At 36.1% G+C, this 20,747-nt stretch overlaps 1 protein-coding gene across 2 annotated transcripts; it reads right to left on the bottom strand.

The window, feature by feature from the left end:
- Positions 1-2,113: 2,113 nt before the first annotated feature.
- Hmr (Hybrid male rescue) lies at positions 2,114-20,245 on the bottom strand. Of its 2 annotated transcripts, none has more exons than XM_014231585.3 (11): positions 20,056-20,245; positions 10,826-11,069; positions 10,511-10,676; positions 10,127-10,446; positions 9,908-10,058; positions 9,633-9,838; positions 7,733-9,559; positions 5,436-5,591; positions 4,676-4,831; positions 3,071-3,490; positions 2,114-3,007 (listed from the first exon to the last, which is right to left on the bottom strand). In XM_014231585.3, the coding sequence occupies exons 1-11, from the start codon at positions 20,080-20,082 to the stop codon at positions 2,622-2,624; spliced, it is 4,059 nt and encodes a 1,352-aa protein (XP_014087060.3). In that variant the 5' UTR covers positions 20,083-20,245; the 3' UTR covers positions 2,114-2,621. The 2 variants fall into 2 exon arrangements, with proteins under 2 accessions (XP_014087060.3, XP_014087061.3); XM_014231586.3 differs by lacking the exon at positions 20,056-20,245 and adding an exon at positions 14,381-14,535.
- Between the last annotated feature and the right edge of the window lie 502 nt (positions 20,246-20,747).

Below are 20,747 nucleotides of genomic sequence, written 5' to 3'. Positions count from 1 at the left end.
CAGAAAAACCGTAAACGAAAATATCACAAAAAATAACAACAACAATAACAAAAATTGTAATGAACGGCCGCTGATGAATATGATCGTCTCAATGATTTCATTGTAAATGCGCGCATGCGCAAGTGCCCAGCGACTACCTACGGTACCTTTGTGCAATGCAAACCCATTGCCACGAGTGTGTGTGTTTGTTGCGCGAAAACAATTACGCTTTGCCAGTTGGCGCTCTGCATATAGCCACGGCCGGCGAACGCCTTGAGAGCGCTTTTGCGCATGCGCAACACGTCTTTCGGTAGCCGCAGACACCAGCAGCAGCAGCAATAAAATCCAATCGAGTTGAGTTTCATCATCACTACGACAAACACCATAAGGAATGCAGAGTTGAAGGCAGATGCTTGATGTTAGGTGAATGCTTAAACTGTAGCAAACGCATATTTATAACTGTATGTGTGTGTGTGTGTGGATGCGTAGTGGGGCTTCTGCGCATGCGTAGATTTGCGCGGCTGCGATTTTGGGGTTTATAATTTTTTTGGAATATTAGTAGTTCTTCACTATTACGGAAGGTATACCAATCCGAGAGGGTGTAGCATGCGAAAACAGTAACAGTAACAGTAAGACCAGAGAATTTCTGAATCGTATTCCTAAATTTACTGCCAGGTCATCATTCTAAAAAAGGGACCGCGTTCGACGTATGGTTTTTAAGGTATCGGATCTTAAAGCAAGTGCCTATAGGCCATAGGCCTCGTTCAGTAGACATCTTGCCGAATAATAAAAGTATAATGCTTGGAATAGTCGGTAGCTCCGCCATATGTATACTTGGTAGCCTCCATATTAACCAGTAACTAACTCAGGTGATGAGTAAAATTCGAGGGTAACAAAAGTTTCAAAAGTCTAATTGACAATTTGAATCACCAGATGATTTGGCTCATTGGCATCTTTTGTAACAAATCTAAGTGTGTTGGTATTATGGATACCGTACTTCTATTAAAAATCTATTAATGTTAAAAAATTTATTAACAATGCTCCCATGAAGTACGTAGCTAAACTTGACGATTCTATAGATATGATAGCTTCACCCAAAAACAAATGTATTAACCCACCATAAATACCCATGCAAGGCAACTATCGGTTAAGTCACCGGTTAATTACCCAATAACGCAACCAGAGATTTTTTATAAAGCTCTGTGAGTTTCTTAAGGCACAATAATAAATTATATTATATTTATTAACATTCTCTGGTACAATTGACAATTCTAGCTGAAACCAGAGAATGTTAATGAATTTATTAACATTCTCTGCCCTCTCTATTTGTTAACATTCTCTGGTATTAACATTATCTGCTATTTATTTTGAATCATCTTTTTCACAAATAGATGTCGCTGTCAATATACAAGCATTAACTAGTGGCAGAGAATGTTGAAGAATATAATATAATTTTTAATTCAGAAGGCTTTTCATAATTATAAATTTTGTCATATCATAGAAATTGAAAACATAAATCTAAATAGGTATGCGCAACGATTTTCATATAGGAATATTCGTTGTGTCTATTTATAGCATTTCGCATATTGTGTGGTGTATTTTTCTTTTTCGAAGTTATATTTTTCGATGTTCCCTCATGTGGAATTACAAATTAGTACTCAAAAAGATTTCATTTAACATTTGCTCCTTCTCTATTCATTTACGTTCTCTGCTATAAGCTCTTCTGAAGAAATTGAAGAGATCATTCTTAAAATAATCGGTTACACTTAAGCGGAACGAACCAGTTTAAGGCTGTCCAGAACTATTTGTGAAATGTTTTACGCTACTACAACAACATCAACAGTGGAATTCTGAACAAGCTTTGTAGCTTAGCTTGAAATTATCCTAACTGCTTAGGCTAAGGAATAATAAATAATAGCTCAGCGCCGAAACAAACTCGTTAACTGTTTTCAACACGATTCTTAACGAAATCAGAAAACTCGAAAAATTTGTCTAGCAATTCTCTTTAATTATCATGCCATTAAAAGACAGAGTTTTTTGAGATTTTTATGAGAAATCAAGTATAAACCAAATCTTTAACAAATTCAATGGTTTATAACAAATTTTGTTAGTGTAACACATGATTTTAAACAAATTTAATCTTCGTTTCCATTCAGTACTTTATATTTCAGAGTTTTTTTAAATAAAAAATATAGTTGTATTTTGGTTTCTGGTGTCACACAAAAGCGCTTAGCATACTAAAAATTATTGCTGTTAATTTCTTGAAATGATTTTATAAACTTAAACATAATTTTAAGGTTATTTAATAATGGAAAATATTAACTTTTTAAAACTACCGAGTGTTTAGGTTTATTTAATATCATATACAGCCGCATACATACATATATTCAACTGTATGTATGTATCTTATATATTTACATATATCTATATATACTATGTAAAAAGCATGCTTAAAAATATTATACAACTATATAACAGTAAAAAATGTTTTATAATTAAATAAAATCGCAAAAGTTTTTTCTTGTTTTATAATTAGTGTTAGACTATATATATATATATATATTTATGTACATATCTCTATAGATAGATAACTCTCCAATGGTAGTGCGTTGAAAAATCAGTACTTTCCGCCCACTCTTAACCTACTTTGTTGTTTCTGTTTCGCTTGGGGCCGAAGCTGGACGATATTTTTGAAAAAGCGCTTCCAACTTCTCCTTTCGCACGGATATGCCCACACCATAGGCCCAATTCTTCATCACCACATTCGAGTGACTATTGCCCATGTTGATGTCCATAATGAAACGTTCGGGGAATACTGGCTCATTCGCGTCGGCATTATCGCTAACCGATTGATTCAGTTCGGAAGGTGTTTTAATATTGAGCTTGCGCGTCGGCTTGATGATACGATAAATTTCCGCTAAATGTTTGTAATAGCGATGATTGAGGCGACAACGATTCGCTGGGTCACGTGCCGCGTACAGCCGATAGTTCTTCAAGGCGCATTGGAAGGCAAAACGGCATGCCGTCACTGAAATGAAGCATAGTGTATAGTTTATTAAGCCGGTAATTATAATTTTCAATGCCTGCTTACCAGTTGTGCGCATTTCGAGCGCGACTTTCTGCCATGCTTTGGTCTTCTCGTCCTCCGTTGCCTTTTGGTAAATCTGCGGATAGCGACGCACGGTCATTACGACTCGGTAGGCATCAATTTCGGGTTTTTTCTGCATCATTGGATGCGTCATATCTTTTTTCAGCACGAATCGCTGCGTCTTCGGATCGATAGTGTATTTTTTCTCTTCCTTGATGCAGCGTTCGCATTCGTCGATCATTTTATTGCGCACTATATAGTAGAACGGTTCCATATTATGATATTGTTCTTCGATTAGAAAATCCAATTTGGCCAATACGCGCCACCATTCTAGCGACCATTTGTTGTCGATGCCAATCTCCAAGTCATGCATGTATTTTAAAAAGGCGCCTTTAAATAGGGTCCATGTGCCGAACCAGATTTCTGCAAAATAAATAATAATTAAAAATGTGTTATTATTTGTTTAACATAATTCTGATTTTAATATGATAGTAATATAAAACGACTGAAACGAAATTATGTAGCGCAACAAAATATCGTCACGACGGAATAGCTCAAACATTGTAGTGGAGTTAACGGATTTGACAAATTTTAAATTGTTTAGTGTAATGCAAGAGTGGCTTAAACCGAAAAATGTAGTTACAAGGTTGCCACCTATTCGAAAAATTTTAGTAAAGAAATTATAAGAAAAACCAAATTACTGTGAAAGTGCAGATAGTAAAAAAAAATCTAAAAATCTAACCTATTTAGAAAGAGTTGCCAATTGTTTGAAATATTTAATTTAACAACTTTCATAGCTAAACAAACTATTGAGATATGGGTATTATACTAATACGATTTAAGAACGGTTACAGTGGAAAACTTGTATTTTTTTCAAATGACAAATTTTTTATTTTTGTTTTTAAATTAAAAAAAACATACCGCCTAGTTTTTTACTAGCATGGTTGCCACATTTTTAAAAATATTTTTAAAATAAGAATTTTGAAGTGCAGAAAACGACGATATTGGTTTCAAACTAAAGTCCTTAAAAAACTTTCAGTTGAATATACATATTTACCAAGTAGCGCTGCCACATGTTTAAAAAATTAATTTTCTTAAATTCGAAAATTTACAAATTGTTGCAAAATTGGTATTCAAGTTAAGACGTTTGAAAAAGATCTCAGCTCAACATATTTCTAAGAAGTGTTGCCACCTTTTTTTTAAACTAGAAATTTATAATTTTTTTGATGTAGTGAAATTATTATCATAGATTAAATATTATAAGGGTAACAAACTAAAGCGGTTTATAAAACATTTCTGACTGATAGATTTTTTAGAAGGCTTGCCACATATTTTTTAATTTTAAATGGTACTAAATGATTTATGATAATAATTTTAGCTTAAAATATTTTGTTTGCAATTTGTATTAAAGTTAAGAGGTTTATAAGACATTCAGTTAATCATATTTTTAAGAAGTGTGGCCAGCTTTTCTGTTTATTTATTTTTTTCTTAAGTAAAATGTTTGTAATAAATTAAATTAATTGCTGGCTGATAAAGTTTTGCGTTGCCATTTGTTAAAATTTTTGATTCAATTATTTTTTTAGTTTTATTAAATATTTTATTACTTACTGTTTGGTACATATGGACTGCTATTTATAGCAGCTTGCCAATCCGCGACGAAAGTCAATTTCTTTCCACCTATACGTGGTATGTGCTTTGTTTGATCTCTAATATTATCGAAGAACTTCTCCACAGCATCCTTTGCGAACGGCAAACGCAGTTGGGCTTGGGTAAAAAAAAACCAAAAATTATTTTTTAAGGTTAGAAATTTATTTTTTGAGGTTAGGAAATTACTTTTTGAGGTTAGAAAATTATTTTTTTGAGGTAAGAAATTATTTTTTTGAGGTTAGAAACTTATTTTTTTTTGAGGTTAGAAACTTATTTTTTGAGGTTAAAAATTATTTTTTTGAGGTTAGAAACTTATTTTTTTGAGGTTAGGAAACTATTTTTAGAGGTTAGAAAATTATTTTTTTGAGGTTAGAAACTTATTTTTTTGAGGTTAGGAAATTATTTTTTGAGGTTAGAAACTTATTTTTTTGAGGTTAGAAACTTATTTTTTTTGAGGTTAGGAAATAATTTTTTGAGGTTAGAAATTTATTTTTTTGAGGTTAGAAACTTATTTTTTTGAGGTTAGGAAATTATTTTTTGAGGTTAGAAAATTTTTTTTTGAGGTTAAAAATTTTTTTTTATTGAGGTTAGAAATCTATTTTTTTTTTGAGGTTTAAAAATTTTTCTTTTACGGTTAGAAAATTATTTGTTTAGGTTAGAAAATTAGAGAAAAGAGCTGTTATTATAACTGCTATAATAACGGAACTAAAAAATATATTACCTGCTTTATCATTGAATGTTTGAAAGAAGGCGTAATTCTCACGCCACACCTTAATGCCAATCTTCACAGGTTTCGTCAGCTCTTCCATGGGCGCAATTTGGGGGAAATGTGCGAAGTTTTCCGACAAGAAATTCCAACAAGCCTTGCAGATATGCACTGTAAGGTAGAAAAAAACAGGTTTCTAAAGAGAATTTATCTTTGAAGATTTGTAGTAATCGCGCAGCTTCTGGCAATAAAAAGTTGACATTAAAATCACCCGCAAAAATTACCAGCTGTTCACAATATTCTACGCGTTCTTCAATAAGAGTGGCCAGAGCTTGTGAACACAAATTCTATAATAACAACAAAGCTTTTCCGATGAATAATTTGATATCTCTCTTTAAAGCATTTGGTGAAAAATAAATAGCTAATAAAATTAATTTCTTACTATTGTTATCGTTGGCGGTGATTTAGCACTCTACGGCACATAAGTACCCAATTCTTGCTGATGTTGATACCGTGACCACGGCCACACTTGAGTAAGGAGCTTTTATTCGCAAATGAGGAGTAACAACATAACTCATCAACAACGTCCTCTTCATTACGATAGATGGCAATAACTGAATTTCGAATTTCGTTACGTTAAAAACTCGCAATTAATTCTAAATTTGTTACTTGTACATGATCATAAATAAACGCTTCTGATAACAGAAAATTGATCGCATTTTGGAAGACTCGATCGGTAAAATCATTGGCGTGTGCACGCAGACTTTGACAATTAAATACTATTATCGAAATGTCTTTTTTCGAGTTAATTAAGTCGAATACTTGTTAATCTAATGTGAAAATTGGATTTTCCCGCAATTTGATCATCTCATTTCGCAAAGCAAAGCACGAGCGATCGTTACTACCGTAGCCATGGAAAAAAAGTTTTTAAGTTTGTTAACTGTAATGATATGCAAGCCTTTAAGGTAAACAGCTCTGGGCATGGCAACGTATACTAACTGTTGAGATACAACTTTTTCATAGTAGTAAACTACTTCACTGAATGTACCCCTTGCGATTTGTAACTCCTCAATCCACAAGCTGATGCGAGTGAAAAGTGGTTCCTTTTAGCTGAAATACGTTTTTGTCTATTAAGTTAGATGGTTGCATTACGACGACCAGTAGGAACAGCTGAAGGATTAATATTGTTTTCTGTGACGAATGCACTTGCCTCCATATTAGCTTTTATCCTAGTTATATCTTAATGGGAAATAACAACGATAACCGCGTAACCTCTCCATTATCATTTCTTGCTGGTATTGTGGCTATTTCCATTAACATTCTCAGTTGAACCTTCGTTAGTAGTCGCAAATTTTGCAACTCTTCGAGATTTAAGTTCAGCTTTTTTCCTTTCTCTATATTCTCGTTGATATTGTGCTGCGGATTTCCTCCTGAGTGGAGTTTTAAAACCGATCTCCCCTGTTGAAGTTAATGGTACAGCATCTGTCGCATCAATGTATGTAGCGTCACGTTTCGCCTTTTTCCGCACTCGATACTCCTTCTGATATTCCGCAGCAGATTTTCTCTTTATTGATGGCTTTATAGTGGGCGTATTTGACAACTCTATTTTAATCTCTGCTCGCTTTCGTGTTCTATAATCACGATAATATTGTGCTGTTTTCCCTCGGGATCTTCCGGAACCACTGGAGGCACTAGGGATCGCTACCTCATCTCTCCCTATGAAATTTATTTAAAATTATTGCAAATAGGTTCTCCGCGAAATTGCAAATATAAACACGTAACAAACAATCACCGAATCAACAGTGACGTACCTTCACATAACCTCGACTCCACTGTGTCCACTGTAGCCTCCTTTTCACTCATTTTAATTATATTCAAAGCACAAAATCACCACACACTATTATTATACTCCGAAATATTTCGTATGAAATATCAAATTAAGATTTGAAATTAAGAAACTGATCCTAAAATTGAATTTATTATAAAAATCAACACAATTAAAACACACGCATTGAAAACCATATGATGCTTCAATCACTAAAGCAACAACACTTGCTGCCTAGCACACACTCTCTCTCTCTCTCCCTCTCTTTCTCTTTCACTTTCTCCTTCTATTACCAGTGGCGTTAAACGTTTAACGCAACCGTGCCGTTGCTCACTAGTGAATGCGTCATACACCCTAACCAATGTCGCGTTAAACGTTTAACGCTACCATTCCCGAACTCCCATTAGAAGTTTCACTTCAATTAATTACGTTTGACTTAAGACTTCGTATTTAAGGAGTAGTTCCACCAAACTCCGTCGTAACTTACCAGGCAAATTGAAGCGCTTAGCCAAGTACTGCCAACACATATTGACCTGCTGCGGTTTATTGTAGTCCTTCTTATGCAAATATGGTATGGAGAGCACCTCACGGATCAACAGCGCCGTCGTGCTCATTGGTAGTGAGTACTTTTGCTCCAGCGGCGGTCCATGCACCACCAACTGATTGCCATTCACCGAACTAATCAATTCGATCATAATTTCGTTGGCGTTTAGCTGTGAGGTTGGTGTCAAATATGGACGCGCCAACACGGTGGCGGGTATTTTCGCCTCGAGCGACGATGCCTCCGTTATGGGTCGCGGCATATTTGCTGGCGTCAACGTGGGCGCAGGCACCACAGCATTTGGCAGCGTTATTATCGTATTGCTGACTGTATCGGTGCTGACACTACTCAATGGCGGACACTTGGTAATATTTGTTTTATCTGGCAATGAAAACGGTAAATTGAAAGCGCTCGACGTCGGCGTCATAACCACTGTTGGCGGCGCAAGCGCATTTAAGGCGGGTGCTACTGCGCGCAGCGGTAATGGCGCGGTGCTGGTGTGCGGGGCAGGTGCTACTGCGCGTAGCGGTAATGGTGCGGTGCTGGTATGCGGGGCAGGTGCTACTGCGCGTAGCGGTAATGGTGCGGTGCTGGTATGCGGGGCAGTTGCTACTGCGCATAGTGGTAATGGTGCGGTGCTGGTATGCGGGGCAGGTGCTACTGCGCATAGTGGTAATGGTGCGGTGTTGGTGTGTGGGGCGGGCGGTGATGCGCTGGTGGAAGCACCTGCGACAGCGGTAATTTGTAAACCCTTATTGATGAAGGGTACAGGGAAGGTGGCGCGCGGTGCCAAACTGACCGCCGACACAATTTTCGGTGTCTTTATCGTATCCAAACTTATTGTGGTAGTTTCGTGGATTGTCGGCTCTATTGCTGTTGGCGGCAGCAACTGACCCATATTGGTAGGTATGAATTGTGCTGGCGCCTGCTGATTTGCTTGTTGCTTCGTCGCCAACTTGGGTTGCGCTTGTATTGGCGTGAGTGGTAGCATTTGATATTGCTGTGCTTGTTGTAAATGTGGCATGCGCGGCAGCGTTATGGTTTGTACTTGTATGGGTTGGTTTGGCGTCGGTGCGGCGGTGGGTTGTGCGTGTATTTGTATCTGTGGACGCGCTTGCACAAGCATTTTTATGGGTTCGGCTTGTAGTTGCGCCTGCGATTTGACGCGTATTTGTGGCGAACGCGCTTGTGGATAAGCCGTTTGTGCATCCTGTTGTATGACGGCGTTTGTATGCGTTTTCGGCGGCACTTTGGTCACTGTCACAACCAAGCCGGTATTTGAGACGGTGGTGCAAGTGGAGCCAGAGGAAATGTCCAAGGCGCTGTTATGCGGTTTATTGCGTATTACGATATTTTTACCTGACGTTTGACTCTTAGTTTCGATTATTGAAGAGCTGATTTTGTCTTCATCCAAACTGACCGATATCGGTACGATAGCGCTCGGCGTTAGCGTGTCATCAAGCGGGGGCGTACTGTTGTGCATGGGCACAACTTCGGTTTGCTTAACATTATTTGCATTGTCAGTGGTTGAGAATGGAGGTTTGGTCATCTCATCGACGCATATGGACGATATCATGAGCGTACCGAGTGTAGGCTTTTTAGCGCGTGGCAACTTATACGTTTTGGACAAGGCATATAGCTCCGTTATAATTGTTTCGAAATACCATTTGTCTTGCAGTTGATAACTGTGTTTGCGCATGCCCATTAGCTCCCAGTAAAACAAACGCAGGATGAGCCAAGTGGTCTCGCACTGACCAGGTGTAACAGTGCCACCTGAAGTAATTAAGGAAATTAGCAAAAAATATTGAAGATTCGGGTGAACAACTTAAAATTAATAAAGCCTAACCTTTAGTATTTGCCACATCGGTCCAAAGTTGCGTATATTTAGCAGTATCGACGTCTTCGGTTTTGTTGACCATCATTTCGGTAAGCGTAATCACTATTGGATATTTCTTCATTGCCACCAGCAAGCTGAAGATGTTTTTAAAGTGATCAATGGGCTCATGCCAATCCATTTTGAGAAAGTATGAACTTTTGTAAACCGTTCTTGGCCTAAAAGTTAAAAAATAATATTAGTTGTGCGATTTAAATAAAAAAAAAAATTTGCAATGCAAACCCTACATTCTAAGTATGTGTGCCTTTGTGAAATGCAAAAGACTCTCCAGTTCAGTTTGCGGCTTTGTAGCTGATAACTCCTTTTCTAAGCGGCGTTGCATAAGCTCCCATTCGTAGCGCGTTTGTATATGTATCCAACATTTCATTAATTTCGTAGCTAAAATAAAGGAAAAAGCGCTTAAATAAATTTTCGAAAATGCCCTACAGCACGAAAGCCATACATACCCTTATCGCCCACTTCGTTCGCGATGGCATTCCAAATAATGCCTTTGCGCCGATAATCCTCATAATACCGATGGAAGCTATCGAATATCTCCTGATAGCATTGCAAATTGTAAATCAAGCGACGTATTTCCGGCGTGACTTGGAAGTGTACCTTACATAGCTTAGCAAATACTTTTGTTAAGGACGGCGTTTCATCGTCCAAGTCGATCACCTCAACGTCATCCTCCAGCAAAACTATATCATCATCGACGGCAGCTGGTTGTACGGGCGTTGCTTCTTGCACCTCCATCTCATCGCTGTAGGGCAGGGGACAGCGTATTCTATAATTAAAAAAAAAAAGGGTATCGCATTTTTGTTTGCCTCTTTGTAAAACTCTCCACTCACTTGTCGACAATGAAACGCCAGAGGAAAACTAATTCCGTTTCAAATGCCATAATAGGTCGGCGTCTCCGCTTCTTGCACGCTTTGTTGGCAAAGAATTTACGCAATCGGCGCACATATTTCTGATAAGAATAACGCAAGTTCACCCAAGCATTCTTGCAGAGATCAGCTGGAATACAAATACACAGGCAAAAATGAGCTTATTTGCAATCAAATTGCTTCTAGACATATCTCTTCTTATATATGTAAACATATACATGACATATATATCTTTATACATACAAGTATATGCATGTATATATGCATCTATGTACATACCATCGCAACCCATTCGCTTTGCAATTTTGGCCCAAACTTCGTTTTTCGCTTCGGCACATGAGAATTGTTTATGTTTTGGATCGTAAAGTACGCGCTGCCGTCGTACATGCCGTATGAGACGCTTATAGAACCTCCCATTTTGCTTATTGGAATCTTTGGACTCGTCATCTTCCACTATGAACATGTCATACACTTCTATGGGATCGGATATTGCCACAGTATCGCAAGGCGTAATACTCACGCCCTAAAATGTGAAGGGTAAAGAAACAGAGTTTATTGGAATAGTTGTTCAAAATATATACCACTGTACATGTAAATGTACAGTGGCGAGCAGAATTGAGTGCATGTTTACAAAACTGACTTTCATCACCCATAAAAACAAAACCACACAAGCAAATCCAATTTTTTTTTTGTTTTATTTTTTTTATTTAATTTGTAACAAATTCTAGTAAAGAAACAATGACTAATGAGAAAAATTCAAAGAGATTGAAAGAAAAAACGAAAGAAACTCGCATAAACTCAATTTTGCACGTTTAAAAAAAGTTCAATAACTAAATAGATTTCAATATTTTGTCCATAGACCCTTATTGGAAATGACTTCTTTTACGCGGTATGGCATGCTCTCTACCAAATTTTCAATAATATCTTTCGGAATACGACTCCATTCTGCTGTTACACGATCCCAAAGGTTGCCCATGTTTGTTGGAGCTGTTTCGTACTGCCCGATCCGTCTTTTCACTATTGACCAAAGATTTTCAATCGGATTGAGGTCGGGACTTTGTGCTAGCCACTCCATCAATTTAAAATGTTGTTTTCCAATCCATTCCTTTACAAGTTTTGCTGTGTGCTTCGGATCCCCATCGTGTTGAAAAAAAATTTCTTGTTCGGGATAAGCACATTTCTCAATAAAATTGGGAAGATTGGTTTGCAGAATTTGAAGATAGTCCTCTTTTCGCATGATACCATCTACTAAACGAAGAGGACCAACATGCCACCATGTAAAGCATCCCCAAACCATAATATTTCCACCGCCATGTTTAACAGTTTGTTTTACGTGGTGTCTTTGTATACGTTCTCCGGGTCTACGCCAGCAGTATTGCTTTCCGTTTGACTGAAAACGGTTAAATTTGGACTCATCAGACCAGACAACACGTTTCCAATCATCAATGGTCCAATTTTGATGCTCCCTTGCAAATTTCAAACGCGCTTTAATATTCTTATCGGACAATGCAGGTTTGTTTTTTTTCACACTTGAAATATATCCGATGTCTCGTAGCGCTCTTCTAGCAGTCCATTCACTAACTTTTTTGTTAATGACCAGAGAAGCACCCTTTGGTGTCAGTAGCTTGTTTTTTCTCATCATTCTCAGTCCTTCAATAATTTTTTGCGACCTGCGACTTGCGGTTTGGGAGTCACATTTCGCCTCTTTTGAACTGCGATCACCGCCGATTGGCTAATACCAAGCCTCTTGGAAATTTTCCGCGTAGTCACAACATTATTTTCCATTTCTTCAGTTAATTTTCTCATTTTTTTTTAAATATCGACACATTATTTCTAATTTGAAACCAATTCACAAAAACTACTTTGCTTTGCCCGAAACACCGTTAAACTGCACTAAGAACATCAAAAATAGCATAAGAACAAATATAACGGTGAATCTGGCTGATTTATGCTGAGAAGAGAAGAGAGAGGGCAAAATACTTGGAAGTCATAACAAGTGCAAAATTGAGTTTATGCGAGTTTCTTTCGTTTTTTCTTTCAAACTCTTCGAATTTTTCTAATTAGTCATTGTTCTTTACTAGAATTTGTTACAAATTAAATAATAAAAATAAAACAAAAAAAATTTTGGATTTGCTTGTGTGGTTATGTTTTTATGGGTGATGAAAGTCAGTTTTGTAAACATGCACTCAATTCTGCTCGCCACTGTATATATTTTTTGCTAAATTTTACTTTAAAAGATGTACTGAATGCATATATTTTCCACACAATTATATTATTTATGATTTATTTACTCTTTTATTGGTAAATGACAACACTTTTAATATTTCTAGTAGCTCTGTAAACTTCTTTTTTGTAATACCCAGTAGGACTATTTTACATAGTTGCTGAGAAGAAAAGTTAAATTATTCAAATTTGAAAACGTAAATGGCAACCCTTCTATTTGGCTAAGCGAATTTTATACCGTTTAACAGAAAGTGATTGAGAGCAATCGATTTGACATTTATTCATATTTTTCCCTTTTTGCTTACATTCCGAGTATAGTAATCCGATCTAAACAATTTCTTTGACAAATTAGCATTAAAAAGGAACGTGTGCAAAAATTCGAAGTGATATCTCAAAAACTGGGGACTTGTTCGCGTATAGATAGACAGACGGACATGGCTCTATCGACTTAGCTCGTCATGCTAAGCATTCATTTTTTATAGTGTTTCTGACGTCGGGTGTTACAAATGTAGTGGCGAACTTAGTATACCCTGTTAAGGGTATAAAAAAAAACTCGATTATTTGAACAGAAATTTTGAGGTTGTGTGAGAAAGGCGTTAACCCAAAAGTTTAGATCTTTTTATTGCCTACAATTTTGCTATTTAACTTTTTTTCACAGGAATCCGAAAATTTAGATAAAAACTCAACCACGCCCCTTTCTTCCACTCTCCGACCTGCGGTCGCTGTTAAATATGTTATCATCACCTTTGTTATATTGTCTTCCTTTTCCAATAGCTTTCACTATAATATTATTTATTTACTTTTTACCATTTTCAGAGGCTTCAGCCCTGGTATATTCTATATTTATAAAATAAAATTTCGGCTCCATTAAATAAATAATTTCAATTAAATTTGAATAAAAATCTGGGTCTATTCCGGTTACATAGATCCGACTGCTGTGGGAACGGTCTAATTAGTTCTCTCTCAGAGCGACGATAGCATTATTCACCTCTACTATCTTTCGCCGAAACTTTGAATAATTCGTAACTCTCAGTATTCAGGGTCCTTTATAACCCGCTTTGGATTATTGAATGAGACCATTTTATGGATGTGACTCTTTACAAATTTATCCCAATATTATTGGAATTGTCACTTGTTCGGATTAACCTTTTTTATATTTATATATTTGTAATTCTTTTTATCTCTCATTATCCTAATTATTTGGTCATACTTCATTTCCCTTACCTATCACTTAAAAAATCTATTGAAATTATTCTTAAAACTTCTCCAAATTAACAAGTACAGCTGAGACACAAACCACCGGATCCCAAGATCCATGCCCAGTTATGTAAATAAACATTTCCGTGCTGATACATTTGACTCTTTCTAACAGCCAACAACAATTTTCCAATTTTCAGCAGTCAGTTGACAAGAGTTGCCAGTTGCGCTCACATAATGCGCAGGCAAATCCATTCCCCTGATATTTTGCTCCTACGCCCCCCTCACACTGTTAAAAGGCGCTCTCTTCATGTGTTCTTCTTTAACAGTCATTCGTACGCATAGCACACATTTGGCATAATAGAAAATTTTCATGCAAATTAAATACCGAAATTTAAGATTAAATTCACTTACATTTTCATCGCACATTCTTTGCAGATCAATGCGCCACAACTTCTTCCAAACGTTGCGTTTTTTTTTAAATTTATTTTCAATGTAATCAACGAAAATCATAAACACACTTCACAATATAAACTTACGATTTGCGTCGTCGAATGCAGACTAAAGCGAAACAGAAACAACACGGTGAAAAATGTGAGACGAACCGCTGAGTAATGCCCGCCGTACGAACGAACGCCTATAAACACACATATACACACACATAAGTAAGCTTGGGTGCACAAACAAACGCACACATGAGCCGAGCACATGTTGAATATCCAGCAACGCTCTCTGTTTTGCCTAAAAACGTACGCAATGCTGAAAATAGCAAACGAACATTTTTCATGTTATTTACTCTGCTACTCTTCGCAAGGCGACTGTTAAATTCAACGGCATTCGGACAACAATGGCGAGGCATTGGCTACTGCTGTACCATGTCAGGCATTTAATCAGGTGCTCATGATTTGTGAGCACAGCGCCTATGCAGTTGATATGAAATACGAATAAGACTGATAAAGCATTTTGGTGCCCATGAGAATGCCGTTAAACCGACTTGAGAGAAAATTCAGGTGAACCCAGGAATATCTTTTTATTTATTATTTTAGAAAATCGTATGTGTAAATAGAAGCGCAAAATTCGAACAATTACAGTTGCATGTAAAGGAAAGAGACAGTAGAGAAGCGTATATGCGCACATAAATACAGCTGTGTTCATTAAAATAAGAGAGCATGGTAGAGATATGTAAATCTGACAGATATCGCTATATTTAGGTCAGATTATTTTCTCTATTTGGTTATTGCACGATCTTGAAATCATTTAAATTTTTTTTTTAATACAGCTTACTTTTTTTTAGATAAATAGTGATACGATCAAAAAAGGGTACGGATTCCGAAAAAAAAATTGATATAAATACTGCAATACAAACAAAGTAACGACAGAAAATTTGACGAAGCCATTTTTAAAATTGAACTCGTGGATCCAGAGCTCGCGAATTTGAAGTAAAAACTGATAATTTTACTTCAGCTAGGCTAATAAAATATGTAAGAGCAAGATGGACCTCAATCCTAACATACTTATGTATGTTAGAAGAGATAAACCGTGTGATCGCGAACCTTCTGAACAGAGTGTTAGCGGAAATAAGCTTTAAATACTGCAGTTTAGTGCGTCTCTTTCGACGATGTTCACACGAGGAGACTTTTTTGTAATCCAAACCGGTTTTTTGGGCGAGGGGACGACGAGGAAAGCCGAAGGGCTTTGAATTTTATTATCTTTTTTATATGTAATATGCATAACATAACATAAATGTTTCGAAAAAGCGTGAATAAGGATAAAATTAAGCTAATCACAAATATTTCCGTGCACCGCGTACATGAAGCGTTCAAAAATTTGCGAATGTGATATGAAAGCAAATGCATAAAATTGTTCAACTTAAGTTGTTGGACTCGTGTGAACGCAATGAGCAACACCAAAATAAAATTGGTCGATAAGGGGCGACAAAAGAGTCCTCGTCTGAACGCAGTCTTACTGGTTTCTCTTCGAAAAAGAAGAGAAATTAAGATTTTAATGAATTGGTCCTGTTTCTTTATTGAAGTACGTAACGTTATGAATCAAAGTAGGGGAGTGGGGGTTGTTTTTTTACATTTCCTACGAAAGTTTGACAGTTCGTTTGGTTTATGACGTTGTCTTCTCTCTAACAGTCTTGTTTAAAAGGCGCACACTACTCGCTCATTTTTCTTCTCACTCCTCCAAATTTTATTTTTCTCTTGTTTAAAAAGTAAAAGAAAATCTAATGCATCGAAATAAAAAGTAAGCAAATGTTCATTTTATAAAATTGTAGCTTTTCTTTGCGATATTTTCCGATCACCAAAAATGTCATATTTTCTGCTTCGTCTTGGCAAAATCATTCGGCCGAACACTACACATGAAAAATCAACATACTAACATACATACAAACGTATGTAAATGAAGGAATGAACCAACCACCAACTGATGTGCTACTCGTAAAATCAGAGAATTGTACAAAAATGTTGTTTACAGAATACCAATTTCTCTCTCGCACTTAACATTTTGTATATAGTTACATAGAAATATATTTAACATTCGTGTTGGCAATACGAGTGATTTTTCTCTGTAGGAGTTGCCATAATAATATATATAGATTTGGTTTTTTTAATGTAGGGTTGCCGCAGTATACTATTACTTTCTTTTTAAAATTAATTATAAATTATAAAATTTAGGTAAAATTTATTTTTATTTATTATAGTCAATTCAAGAATAATAAACGTTCATAACGCAACTCTTATAGAAACCCTCGTCTATATTGGCAAATAACAAGGACACTCGATTTTCACTAGGTTCTTTTGAGGCGAATTTTTCATCAGCAAAATTATTCTCCATATTCAGGAGCAAGTAGCAATCACTTGGTGTCAAGTCTGGACTTTAACGTGGGTACATAAGAACCTCCCAACCAAGTTCTCGGAGTTTCTGTAGAGTCATTAGCAATGAGTGCGGTCCATTCAGATAGAACACAATTCCTCTCCCATTGGCCGAAGATGGCCGCTTTTGGGCAATTGCTTCTTTCAAACAATCCAATTGTTCACAGTATATATTCGAATTAAAATGTTAGTCATAGACAAGCAGTTCTTAGTAGATGATTTCTTGCTAACCCCACCATACACATAGCAAAACCATTCTGACCGTAAATACTGGATTGGCCTCAATTTGCGCCGCTAAACCGCAATTCAATTACGAACGCTTTTGCATCACTTTATCGTAAAACACCCACTTTTCATCACCATTAGCCATGCATATCAGAAATGGATTGATTTTGTTTCGATTCACAGTTGGAAATTCGGTATGGCACATCGAACTTTTTTTTGTAATCAGTCTTACCTTAGGCAATCGAAACAATGATTTCATGATGATCGGACCCAACGATTTTCATATCGATATTTTCGACAAGTGACCTTTCAGGGCATGGTGCATTTTTGACCTCAAAATTTTCGGAACAGAATCGACAAAATCTGTTACAGTATCAAGACCATAAACATAGCTCACATTTGCAACCGCTTTTATAGCGGAAAATCCATCAAATATTGCCATAATTTCTCTTTGCTGGTGTTCACCTTTGACTCAACCTCAAACAATCCTGAGTCAAGTAATCGCAAAACTGTTAGAGAAGTTTTTTTTTTGGAATCTTATCTTTCTGCCGCTATATAGCGTAACCGGATCGCACCGCGAACATTATAGATTTCTTTCTACTAGAGCTTATAATATAAATTCAGATAAGTTTACCAATAAATAATGCAAAATTTAAATAATTAATTCAACAGCAAGTTTAATACACTTAAAAATGTAAAACGCATAAAAACTTAAAATATTTTGTGAAGTGGCAACACTGATCAAGAAGAAGAGTAACAGATCGGAAAGTGCCTCCATCAGTTGTAATGAATTATGCAACGTATGTTACCGTTGGAATCTTTACGCAATATATACATACATACACAAATGCATATTTTGAATAATATATAAGGGAGCGCGGTCGTTGAATGAGCATGCCGAAATTTTTCCTGTACACATTTTGAACGCCGCCAACAGCAAAAGACCAAAGAAGAATGCTGTTTACATAGTGCTGTTAATTAAACACTATGAGCAAATGTAAGAATTTAACATTTTACATTTTCTAACAGATTTTAGACATAAATATACATACATGATATGTCCTAATAGAAATAATAAAATGCTAAAAACGTGAATGTTACGCAATTTACTTTCGAGTGTAAACATCACTTAAAATTTAAGGTGCTGCTAGATAAATTCTATCGGAAATAAATTGCAGAATTTGCTCTATTAATAGTTCGTAACATTAGTTGTGATCCTGTACCAATCGAAATGTGCCTTAAAATTCGTCAGTGAGCGTTACAATTCTCGAAAAAGATAATATTATATACATACATAGTTCAGAGAGTGGATATCATAATTTTGACAGCCCGTACAAGTTGAGGTTGTGGCTCATACAGAAGTAAGATAGAGCAAATGTCAAAATTTTAATTGGTTTGTGTGAATCAGGACAAGTTTTAAGCTTAGATTATCGGCAACACACTTATTATGTGTAATAGATTTATCCATATCTATGTGGCAAACATGAAGTGGTTAATACAGAGAAAGAGCAGATATATATATAAGGAGGACATAATACGATATTATCTCATTTTTCTGAAAATTGAGTAACTGTTTTTAGGTTTTGAATATTGCTAACGTCAGCACATACTGTCACAGATGACAATGTTGAAAAATATTATAACACAGTACTTCTCTTGTTAGCGCTCTCTCTCTCTTTCGAAAAATTAGTATAATGTATTCGTTGCTTGTACGACCTGAAATTATGCCTGTAATTAGCTCAAAATTAGTTCTGTTGTTGGCAACTCGCACAGGACTTTACAGGTGCCTTGACTTTCAGTGTTTTAATCAGCTATTATTCCCTCTAGCTGAATATGCGCTGAAAACCGGAAATTCTTAAAAAGATAGTATATACTCGTGGTCTCGATTCCTTTTTTATGATTTATTATACCCACATACAGCTTAAAATTAATTAACGGTACTCAAATTCGTAAAATAATCTCAGCATAAGTAGTAATGAGTACTTTTCAAGCTCGAACTTCTCAATCTAATGAATCGTGTACTCAATACATTAGACAACCCTAGCCGAGAATACGCGGGGATCGCACTTAGACTGCTGTGCACAAGTCCTTCGTCAACCCAGATAAAAAAATTCCTGCAGTTGGAGGTCAAATCGCAACAAAGCGCCTTGAACATATCTCAAATCTGCTTAGGTCTTTAAGGTCTGTTTCACCTGGATGTCTAAAATTATGAGATTCCAGGTATTTTAGTTTTAATCTATCAAAAGCGGCACAACAACCAACCTGCATCATTATGTGACCCTTAAATAATTTTTCTTCTAAATCATAAAAAAATATGTTATGGATAAGAAAGGTTCTCAGTCCTATATACCTGAATAAGGCTCGTTCTGGATCTCTCGTATACACGAATGACTTACATTAGTATCTTCGGCTCCATCTCTTTCTCTCTGAGCGTTGCTCAATGCTCAAATCATAAAAATATACTCAGTTGACTCATACAATATTTAGAAGAGACCGACAGTAGTCCTCTCTTTTACACCTCACAAACCAACAAAAACATGAATATCCAACTCTCGCATATTAGTCCCATAAATATCTATACATATTGAACCACGAAGAGTGCAAGCAATAAGTTCGCAATCGGTTTCCAACAACTAACACAAAATGGCGTTCGCTTCTCGCATCTCTTTCTATTGCACACAAAATCACTGAAAAATTGCCAAACTTGGTATTTATCATGTCATCCAGAAAAACGAAGCTTCATTTTTCTCTCACATAGCTCTCTCGCTGAGTATGCAATGTTCTCTTTCGGTTGCCGATTTTTCCTTCCTTCGTTTGCTCTGCTATCGCACAAGCAATCACACACCCTTGCACACACATCCACACGTGCACAAGCAACTAAAACAAAAACCAAAAACTCTAGGTGGTCAACTTGCTAGCTGAATTTTTAAGTTGTGGCGCCCAGCAAAATAAATATTTCTAACATTTTGTGTTAATTCTACAACTTACCATTTCTGTATTAATTTCCGACGTCATATTGTGCTACACATTTACGTCGCACTAAACTTTTTTAATGTAAATAAGGCATAGAATTCTGCCACAACTTGAATAAGCAAACGTTCAATATAACACGACAAAAGCAGACTGAAAAGCAAACAACAAAGAATTCGGTAATGTATGACAAAGAGCAAAAGCACGTAAACAGCTATTGGCGCGGAATGTATTTATGTATGTGGAGATTCCATTTAACAGAGATGTAAAAGTCTTAACAGCCTCATTTTCTCTGCAAATTTCCTGTCAGAGGAAAGGGCAATACGTTATTATATATTAGCACACTGTAAAAATTTGCATTAGTTATTTCACTTCTTTCTCAAATTATATTTTAATTACTAGTATTTTTTATAAACATTACAAAAATTATAATTTCTTACCATATAATAATTCTATGTTAACATTATATTCAAATACAGAAATCAAAAATTAGGAATTCACTTTAATTTCTTTCAGTGAGTTTGGGATATTCAATAATTTATCTCGGTTTTACTGACGAATAAAAGCGCTGCGATATAATCAGCTTGAAGATAATACACACAGCCATACAGGTGCCAGTCGGATCAAAAATAATAACGACCCAGAATTTTATACGTCTAAGAACTGTCTACTTGGCAGCATTCACCAAAATTATTAAACCCTTCACAAAT

This window comes from Bactrocera oleae, chromosome 5, assembly GCF_042242935.1.
Source record: "Bactrocera oleae isolate idBacOlea1 chromosome 5, idBacOlea1, whole genome shotgun sequence".
NCBI classification, from domain to species: Eukaryota; Metazoa; Arthropoda; class Insecta; order Diptera; family Tephritidae; genus Bactrocera; species Bactrocera oleae.
Note: the sequence above shows the minus strand (reverse complement) of the source record. Positions and strands in the feature narration are given on the sequence as shown.